The sequence below is a fragment of the Alosa pseudoharengus genome, unplaced genomic scaffold (genome assembly GCF_046254945.1).
Source record: "Alosa pseudoharengus isolate Yale_2024_CS ecotype anadromous, Long Island Sound unplaced genomic scaffold, YU_APseudo_1.1 YU_APseudo_1.1_scf_2, whole genome shotgun sequence".
Classification (NCBI taxonomy): Eukaryota; Metazoa; Chordata; class Actinopteri; order Clupeiformes; family Clupeidae; genus Alosa; species Alosa pseudoharengus.
In genome coordinates, this window is record NW_027468663.1 from 13,367,914 (window position 1) to 13,378,961 (window position 11,048).

Below are 11,048 nucleotides of genomic sequence, written 5' to 3' on the forward strand. Positions count from 1 at the left end.
CATCATCGTCTTGCTTTCCCCCTTGTTCTGTGATTGGTCTCCTATCTCAGGCGAAAATTTGCTCCATGGTCTCCAGGCTGCCTTAGCAGTGTGAATCAAATCGCGCGCAAGGCAGCATGGGAACACCCAGGCTAACCTAAAGCTTAAATTAAAGCACATTTGATATCAAGGCTAATTGTTAAAAACGTACATTTACTTAGTGTATCTGATATGTTATTCCACACAACGCTTCAATAATTTAGGTTACATATTTGGAAAAAGGCAGTTAGAGAGTGTTGGATATAAAAAAAATGCTCAACTCAAAGTAGGCCTAGTCTATACAGGGAGACATAAAATCTGACAAAATGTATCCTATAAGGGGTCTGGGAAAAACTGTGTGGGCAGGTGACTTTCCAAGCCTCTGGAGTCTGGACATTTGAATAATATTATTAATATATTAGAATGATATATTAAAAATATATTAGAATGATAAATACCGTTATTAACTGGCTATCTAAAATTGAAAATAGTGTTTCCAGCTGTGAAATTGGTTTTGTTCCCATTTTCAGTTACGTTCATCCAAAAATGCTGGTTGGTTGGATCAGTGGATGAGCCATCTGACCCCCAGTCAATTCTGAGTTTTAATCAACTACCCAATTCCACTACCCTCTACATCATTGAGAAGTGCTTTAGAAGAGAAAACTGAGCACCACTGTAATGTGTGGACATCTATTCACAAAAAAAAATTAAATTGTGGGAGTTCAGGTGACACAAAAACAGATCGGAGCCAGATCAGGGCTACATCAATCTACACTCGGCTACAACAGTTGGTTTTCAAGCTTAAGTAAAGGCAGGATTCTGGGTGCTGAAAAACCAGTGTGCACCTTTTAACAAGGCAAATAGCAGCTTTAATTAAGCAATCTGGCGAAGGCAACGTTCACAAAGCCGATTTTTTAATGGTCTCATAAAACTGCATATGACCAGAAAATGAGTAACAATTAAACACATGTTGAAAACATCATCCAAAGGATGCACTTAACACCTTGCCTTCTGGTTATGTGTGAGTGTGTGTGTCAGGTTGGTGAGTGTGTGTGTTGTGGGTGACCATGTGTGTGTGTGTGTGTGTGTGTGTGTCTTTTTGAGAGAGAAAGAGATTGGGGAGGAGAGAGTATGTGTGTGTGTGTGTGTGTGTGTGAGAAACAGAGAGAGAGGGTGTGTGTGTGTGTGTGTGTGTGTGTGTGTGTGTGTGTGTGTGTGTGTGTGTGTGCGTGCGTGAGTGTGTGCGTGTGTGGGCCGTGGGGGGGGGGGGGGGGGGGGGTTGAGTGAGTGTTTGTGTGAATGACAGAGGTGATAGTGACGGTGAGTAAGTGTCTTTGCTTCTCATGTGAATGAGGGTTTAATATTTGTAAAGGTGTCACAGCAGTGGACGGTGAAAATGGCGTGCCTGTCTGACAGGTCAGGTGCTATGTACCCAAACTACGCAGACACCACAAACAGACTGCTGTCCACTTGGACTGGTTATCTCCGACTGGCCACCTACTGAGATTGGAACGCTTCCAATGTAGTCTTTCATCGGGAGATAAATTGCAGTGAGTGCTCAGTGAACATAAGGGCGTATGTGTATATGTGTATATGTGTATATGTGTGAATATGAAAATTACACAGTGAGTGTAGATGATATTTCTATTCTTGTATCGTATATAGTATATACCTCTCTGTAATCTAACATACACAATCATACCACCAGTTAACATATGGACTGTTATACTGCTATAACACTATACACAAACTCAGCACCTAACCACTTTTTTCATTATTATTATTATTTCAGTTAGTTTTGAGCCACAAGGAAAATAAGTTCATTCCAAAGACATAAAACACAGCAGAGCATTAAATATTCTACTCATAGGGAAAAAGAGCATTAAATATTCTACTCATAGGGAAAAAGAGCAGTTAATATTCTACTCATAGGGAAAAAGCTGTAATTTCTTCCGAATTACAATACAAGGCCCTCGGGTTGACAATAAACACCACTCCATATGGAGTGCTTATCCACTTTAATCTCTTCAGACCTTATTTCAGCTCCAGTTGACACATCAGAGCAATACCAAAAAATACAAGGGACCTATACGATGCAAGGACTGCTGCTCTTGTGATGGTAGGGGCCTGCTCTGTACATCCATCTCCTGAGAAAGCTTGCCTATTTAAGTATTGATGAGCACATAAGTGATCCTCCTTTCAAATGTCCTCTATCTATTTTCCTCTATTCGGACTTCCTCTCTCATACTTTCACGAGACAACACGGAACACAACAGTGCATGGAGGAGCGTACCCCACCTTTTAAAAAAAAAGGCTATGATCATATCAAATAAGGGACATTAGAGGCTATGGTCATATCAAATAAGGGACATTTCTGAATGTGTTCAAAAAAACTGGCTATGGTCATATCAAATAAGGGACATTTCTGAAAGTGTTCAAAAAAGAGGCTATGATCATATCAAATAAGGGACATTTCTGAATGTGTCTTATGATGGTTATGTTTTCAGGTTATGTTTTTGGGTCCCTCAAAATTCCATGGTCTCCACACCTCGTTTTGCCTCACTGCAGAACACCATGGTTGAGAACCACTGTTCTAGATGCATCTGATGTTTTCAGAGCAGAGAACCTGCTCAATGATCTAGCGGATCCATTCGTTGGGATTGAATCCATTCACTCAATGCTAATGGGCCTAAGTGACTCATGGACAAACCTCTATGAGCTCCGACGGCTCTCTGCAGCTACGTGACAACTACACACAGGGCTATATTGTCCTGTAAGTGTTCTCATGCAATATTCACACAGACACAGCATCAACATCACTCAGCAGGAGCACATACAGTACATACACACTGACACTGACACACACACACACACACACACAAACACACACTAACATACGTGCATGCATGCATACAAAGACACACACACACACACACACACACACACACACACACACACACACACACACACACACACACACACATACATGCATGCACACAAAGACACACACACACACACACACACACACACACACACACACACACACACAAGTTGGCTGTGAGGGTGTACACTGCTGTATCTGTTTAACATCATCTCTTCAAATATCACCTGGCATTATTTTAAATCCCACTGCTATCAATATTACTTATGCAGTTGCTGTTATTAAGTTTTTGTCTTGAGTCAATATCCTGAAGTGCAGCTCTTAGTCAAATTGGTCTAATTATGGCTTATTCTGTTAAATAACAAGACAGAGTCAGCAATCCCATCGATGACTGAGATTTCTCCTAACACATGCTCAACCCCTCCGCCCTCTCTGAATGATGCAAACCTAAGTAAAAAGAAATCAGAAGCCTAATTTCATTAACTCAGAAGTACCCTCTCTGCGGCAGAAAGTGACGGGTGGCTGAAATTGACTGACACTGGCCTAAGATGGATACCGGAGACCCCATTGGATTTGTGGCACTTCCAGGAGAGTTAGTGCAGTGGGGAGGCTCTTACCCTGCATGGTGGCTCTGGTGGGCTCCGCAAAGAGGGGAATGAGAAGTAGGTAGATGAGGTAGACAAAGGACAGCCCATTGTACCTGAACAGGCATGCTGCAAGAGCCAGGAAGAGAAGATGCAGGTTAGACACAGCCAGGAAACATACACTTCACAGACACTGTAAACACTGCTCCCATCAACAACTAAAATCAAGACATTACAGAACAAACTGAACACAAGACACATGTGGGTAAAGAGTAAGGACATTACAGAACAAACTGAACACAAGACACATGTGGGTAAAGAGTAAGGACATTACAGAACAAACTGAACACAAGACACATGTGGGTAAAGAGTAAGGACATTACAGAACAAACTGAACACAAGACACATGTGGGTAAAGAGTAAGGACATTACAGAACAAACTGAACACAAGACACATGTGGGTAAAGAGTAAGGACATTACAGAACAAACTGAACACAAGACACATGTGGGTAAAGAGTAAGGACATTGACATTACAGAACAAACTGAACACAAGACAAATGTGGGTAAAGAGTAAGGACATTGACATTACAGAACAAACTGAACACAAGACACATGTGGGTAAAGAGTAAGGACATTGACATTACAGAACAAACTGAACACAAGACAAATGTGGGTAAAGAGTAAGGACATTGACATTACAGAACAAACTGAACACAAGACACATGTGGGTAAAGAGTAAGGACATTGACATTACAGAACAAACTGAACACAAGACACATGTGGGTAAAGAGTAAGGACATTACAGAACAAACTGAACACAAGACACATGTGGGTAAAGAGTAAGGACATTGACATTACAGAACAAACTGAACACAAGACACATGTGGGTAAAGAGTAAGGACATTGACATTACAGAACAAACTGAACACAAGACACATGTGGGTAAAGAGTAAGGACATGGACATTCTTTCATAAACAAAAAAATGTGAAATGTGAAAATGAGCAGATGAATGTCAGATCAAGATGGGCAACTACCAAACCAGAGCATCCAGGATTCTGTACAGAATGTATTAGATGGTGGACAAGGGCAGAACGAGCAAGCAAGACAATACAGCCACCAACCAAATCTAGACACCCTATCAGAACCTAGGCGGGCTAATATAGGTATCAAATCAGCACCAGTAATGGAACGTAATGAACGTATATAACAATTTGTAAGAATGACACAAAGGCCCTGGCTATTTTAATGACTTAGGCATTCTAGGTTTGTGGCATTCTAGGATAAGTTAGAATTGTGTTGGCATTTTAAAGTGATTTCATGGAACATAATCGTGATGAATGAAGTGCTTGTATGAAACCCAAATGCACTGGCCAGTATCATTTGCTAACATGGTGCTGCAGCACAGTGTCTGGCTGGCTCTCTCCTACTCACACAATCACAAAGCCTCGGCTAGATCAAATTAAGATAGGGGAAATAAATGACTGCTGCAAACTATCTGGGTGAAAAAAGGGTGTTCCAAATAATTTACTAGGCTGTTCATTATCTACATATGCCTGCTGTGCCAACTCTTGAAATAACTTCAGCAAAAAATAAAACCCTACAACTCTCCATAAGCATATGTGTTCCCAGTTAGTAATAGTCTACTGTGGAAAGGTTGAATTTAAATGATCAACGTAACCATCCCTGTGCCTTTAATGACTTATGAGGCATGAGTGTCTAAGGTCTACAACGTTGATGAGCTGAACTAACCCACAAATATATTAGTGGTCTAACCAGCAGAGTGGTCCAATCTCGGAGTAATGTCCAGAAAGACATGCATGGGCTGGCGTGACCCTCATAAATGAACTTCAGGAAAACATATAACATGCAAAAACACCTTGTAAATATGACCATTGGCTGTTAAATTTACCCAGGAAAGGCTTTTTGTGTGAGCCATAAATGTCACACTTCTTCATGTATTATTCAGTGGCTTTGGCACTGATGAATTTCACAACACCGGGGCTGATGAATTTGGCCTGCATATTACTGCTGGTTACTGTATCTCACAGAGGCTACAATTAGGAGGACTACAGTGTTATCAAGATTTCTCTCTAGATTCCATATGTGGTCACTGAATTCTTTGGGCCTACAGCCTAAGATGTTCTACTTTTTCAAAGCCTCTTATTGTGTGAACCTGAAACTTCTGCTGAAACCAACCCCGATGGTGACACTGATAACGGATAACTTATTTAGTCGGTTACAAATAAATACCTGCTTCAATCAACAATTGAAAAAACTCTTTTACAATTCTGAGTATTGCAACAGAAGAAGCCAGGTGTGGTAAAAGCACATAGCTGAGAGAGCACCACACACGTCATTGTTACAGTAATGTTGCCGAAGGTGTGGGGGTGAGGTTGTGGGGAGGAGGGGGTGGCTAACATGGCGTAGTGGGATGTGAGTGAAAGTGATAGTGCAGAATTAAGAGCCCTTTAATGAGGGAAACGGAAGGTATTCAACATTTCTTTTATACACCACTGTCAGCTGCAGAATCGTTTTCTGAATAGAGACTGTGTACCTGAATAAAGAGTGTGTGAGACCATCTGAATAGAGAATGTGTGTGTGTGTGTGTGTGTGTGTGTGTGTGTGTGTGCGCACGCGCTCAGGGTGTTTACAGCAATAAATGTTCTACACAAGTCCTCACTTGACCCAGGGTAACATGAAAGTATAGTTTTGATAGAGGCTCTCTAATTTTTTTTCTGTATTTAGGTAAAAAAGAATCCCAGAATATAAACTACAATATTTGATCTTGATATAAAGCATTGCCGAATTACATTCAGACACAATAGTATGTGCAGTTACAATGTGAGACAAATGCTTGGTGGAAAAATCACAAAGGTAATTAGTGGTTTGCAACACAGTCAGCCACACTCCTGTGAAGGATGTGGTTGTGTAGTTAATGGGTCCAAGAGGGACACAGAATGTTTGAGAGACTAACATAAACCTCCATCATAAGTTTATGGTCCAAGAATTGAGATTGAAAGCGTAGAACCTAAATTATTAATAACAAGTTTTTAAAATAGCATTGTAAAATGATATGTTGTGTGTGGTCTGATTCAATCTGTCACACTTATAAAATGTATATTTTAAATATTTGATTCATACACAAAGGTCACAATCACAAAAGTGTCAATGCAACAAAGACAGCACGAGTAGTGTGCTACTGAAACATAAAAGCTGAATGGCCCACTTACATAAAATATCCAACACATGACATGGACTGTAGTGGACTGGTATACTTAAAGCATACCCTGACCTGAAGGACAAAATGATTGAAAAACAGTTGAATTGAATTTAATTTAACTGAATTGAATTGAAGTGAATTTAATTGAACTGAAGTGAAGTGAAGTGAAGTGAAGTGAAGTGAATTTAATTGAACTGAATTGAATTGAATTGAATTGAATTGAATTGAATTGAATTGAAGTGAAGTGAATTTAATTGAATGACTAACATTGTAGGGCAACGGCTATATATTACAGGCCTTGCTCAACGTCACAACCATACCCTGCAGTGTCCTATGCTTTATCAGACAAATCGGCCCCCTCTGTCCCTTGTAATATTTTCCCTTTCTGACTCTATTGTTTTCCGTGGGGTGATCATCTGACTGACCTTTGCTTATCCGCACTTTTTCAAATAAAAAAACATGAAATATTAAAGTTGTGTTTACGATAATGGTTTGTCCTCTCCCCTGCTCTGTGCCATTATTAATTCATGCGGTTAAAACGACTTTTCCAGCCATTAACGGGCATGAGTGTCTGCCACAGATTCACTTTCTGAGGGGGAGAAAAGAGAAGATGCCAACCATGTCTGGCTATATATTACCCCCCTCCCCCATACTACAGAGTGCTACACATCTCTGGAAAGCATCCTGCCACTGTCCATGTCTGTGTGTGTGTGTGTGTGGGGTGGGGGGGTGGGGGGGGGGTGTGTGTAGGTGTGTAGATGTGGGTGGATATGTGTGTGTGTGGTATAGAGGTGAGTGGTATAAGCATCAAATTATGTATGCAACTGTGTAAAAGGGTTCTGAATCATTCAAAATCATTCTGAATTTGCCACATAACATCACTTCCATAAAATAAAAAAAATAGATATGATAAAGAATATTATTCAACAGAACACAAACACCGGAGGAAGATGTAGAAAAAGACATTTTAAATAATCTAAAAATGCAAACGTGGCCTCGGCTCCCCTGTGAATGCAATACACAGCATGCTCATCTGACTATGGTGAGCTATAAATATTCTTGAGTTTTAAGATGAGTTTATATAATAATCACAGAAACCAGCATCGTACTACACAATAACACGTTCTTTACCTCTAATGATTTGAAATAGCACAAGTAGGCCTAACACAGATAGATAACCATGACCTCAATGGCACAATTATTGTTTATCATGATCAGGACACTTACTCCGCTTGTCCCATAGCATTTTTTTATATATGTAACAGTAGTTTTATAAGCCAGATATATAGCCTAATCCAATAGGCACATTTGTGGATGGACACTTACTTGGTTGTTTTAAATCTAACAGCAGAGTTTTGCTGGCTACATCAACGCAGAACTTTGCGCTTCAAAGTTTCGCAAGATGCGCAACACGCACCTGCAGCTGCAGCGCTACAATTCAGCTAGACAGGGCGATGCTGTAGGGCAGGCTATGGGCCAAAAGAATGTTTACGCAGACAATTGGCAACCATACGCGTTGAAATCACATGGAGGTCATCATTTTGGATATGGTAATAAAATAACACAGGGAATCGGGATATGTAGGCTATTTGACATTTACTTGTAGGCTATTTAGCACACGCGTTTATCCAACGCGACTTACAAAAGCCTTTACCGTGTAGCTTGAATGTCATTTTGATATACGAAGTCCTATGGTTCCCGTGTATCCCAACTATAAGGTGGAGTGTGATGGGGAAAAGATGTAGATAAAAAGATCTGCAATTTACCTGCTGCCAAACAAACTGGCAGGAGTAGCCTGAATACCAATCCACACACGACCTCCGAGGCCATCTCCTTGACTTTCTCAAATCCAAGTTAATGGAGAAGTTTTCACACGGAAACGGCCACCATCCTCCTAAGTGCTCAGTTGCCGTTGATGTGTTCTCGAATCCGAGTGAGACGACATTATTCGTCTCCAAGTTTCTCCCACGCTTCTGGGTAGTTCGTGCGTCTGGTTCGAGGTTTTCATATAAAAGAAAGTCTTTTCGGATTATATATTAAAAGCCATCGCGCCAAACACGTTTACTTTTACCGACCCATTGGAAAATGTCCTCTAACATTAATTTTTTTAACAAAACACTTCTTGACGCCTCATTCGAATATCATTTAGGAGCGGAAAAAGGGAACCGCTGGTGCGGGAATCCACACCCGGGCATAGGAGAGAGAGAGACGACAAGGCGAGACTGCGGTCAACAAGTTATTCATAAGTGAGTTTAACCGTCCGTTCACCTAAACAAACGCTTCACCCGGAAAATTCACGATACGATTTTTGCTAATTAATAAACCACATTTCATGTTTCTCTCAAATAAGTAGTTACACTGATCCGCACTACCTAAAAAGACAGTCTTTTACCTAGAATGCTATGCATTGCCCCCACCTCCAGCCTTATCCACACTATCATCCACTATCACTTCCTTGGGAAATATCGGTCAAAACTGCTTAAAAGACCACCTAGTAACGGACAGATATTTCAGCCAGTCAGAGGTCAAGATGAAAGCTCCATGAGATTACACCATGCCCCCTAAATGACGAGCCACCACAGGGGAGGTTCCACTGGCTAATTAGCTGAAAATTATATCGAGTGTAGTAAACATTTCACGCTGAGCTTTAAGAAAGCTACTTGAAAATCTAGTTTTGTGAGCGCAATATTGTGATTATTGAGGTATCTTAAATATTCGACAGTTTAAATGATAATTGACATAATTGTAAATCTATAGGCCTTCACTATTTCCCATTTTAATAGGTATAACTCAGGGAGGGAAAAAAACATTCTTTAATTTTACACAAATGTATTTGATCATCAGCTTTGTAAGTAGGACATAATGTTCATGTTTTATAGTTCATAATTATCATTATGAACTATAAAAAGATAAATCAGTAGCTAGATTTTTTTAAAAAAAGCATCAGCCTGTTTAGTGGACATAGTATGACCTCACCTTTCAAATTAATGGTTAGGGAAATAATATGTTGTGTGCTTTTTCAGATGTGAGTGTTGTGTTGAGAGTGCAAACACTTCCTCTTGAAAATAGACAGTGAGTGTTGCAGCCTTTGGTCATCCATGAGCTCACAAATCAAGAGCCTGCTAATCACGTATATTATGCCAGCAATACATATATCCTCTATAACATAAGGTTTTCTATAGGTTGAGACATCAGTTACCATCCAGGATATAAACATTTAGTCATATCATCTCATAGTAATGAGGAGATGAGATGATGACATTACTCACATAGTCATTTTTACATTTACATGAAGTCCCTGTTACCACATTCACTGTCTCTGACATAACACAATCACGTGCACACCTGCACACACACTAATCACTGACAAGACGTGAGTGAGAGTGGATTCTTTTTAGTTCCAAACATTACAGTTTAGGGCCATTCTGAGCCATAAGCTACATGCATTGTTTATAATCGATACAAATTGAAATAGCCTGCATCAATCAGTTAAAATCCTATGGGGCTATACAGGCTTCTTGGTAGAACATTTGTCTTTGAGTATCCATAATTTATCAACAGCTTTTGGGAGGATCATTGAGATAAGTTCCTGAAGTACACAAATGGACGGTGCTCCTTAGTCATGCATTCAATTTGATTGTGCAATATCCTTTGGTTATCAACATGAACATGACTCATCAGGGCTTTTTAGTATTGATATACTTAACAGTTACTGCTCTTTGATTGATATTGAAATTAATAAGTAATGTGTTCGATTGACATCTGAGTCTTCAAGCAGCAACAAAAAAAAAACATCTTCCAGTACAAGAATGACTATAGACATGTTGCAGTAGCAGCATAATGATCTGTGCAAAACAATTGGAGAGACAGTGGTTAAATGTGTTTAAGCATACACTAGTATAAGTATATATACTCTTTTGATCCTGTGAGGGAAATTTGGTCTCTGTATTTATCCCAATCCGTGAATTTGTGAAACACACTCAGCACATAGTGAACACACAGTGAGGTGAAGCACAAACTAATCCCGAGGCAGTGAGCTGCCTGCAACAACAGCGGCGCTCGGGGAGCAGTGAGGGGTTAGGTGCCTTGCTCAAGGGCACTTCAGCCGTGCCTACTGTTAGGGGTTTGAACCGGCAACCCTCCGGTAACAAGTCCGAAGCGCTAACCAGTAGGCCACAGCTGCCCCACATTCACTATGTAATGTAAATCGATTACTAAGAACTATTCCTATTCCTACTGAATCAAGGGTGAAAGATCTGAGGGTTTGTTATTTGAGAATGGGTGGTGAATCTGAGCTACATATTGCAAAATATTCACATTTGATAAAAATACATAAATAAAT

At 40.1% G+C, this 11,048-nt stretch overlaps 1 protein-coding gene across 1 annotated transcript in view; it reads right to left on the reverse strand.

Annotated features, from left to right (window-relative positions):
* The window catches only part of piezo2b (piezo-type mechanosensitive ion channel component 2b), a 64,506-nt gene extending 55,656 nt beyond the window's left edge, over positions 1–8,850 (reverse strand). Inside the window, exons 1-2 of the mRNA XM_076293785.1 lie at positions 8,473–8,850; positions 3,517–3,612 (exon numbers count right to left, since the gene is read on the reverse strand). Coding sequence (XP_076149900.1) covers positions 3,517–3,612; positions 8,473–8,536 — 160 coding nt within the window. The 5' untranslated portion in view covers positions 8,537–8,850. The remainder of the gene's footprint in view (positions 1–3,516; positions 3,613–8,472) is intronic.
* Between the last annotated feature and the right edge of the window lie 2,198 nt (positions 8,851–11,048).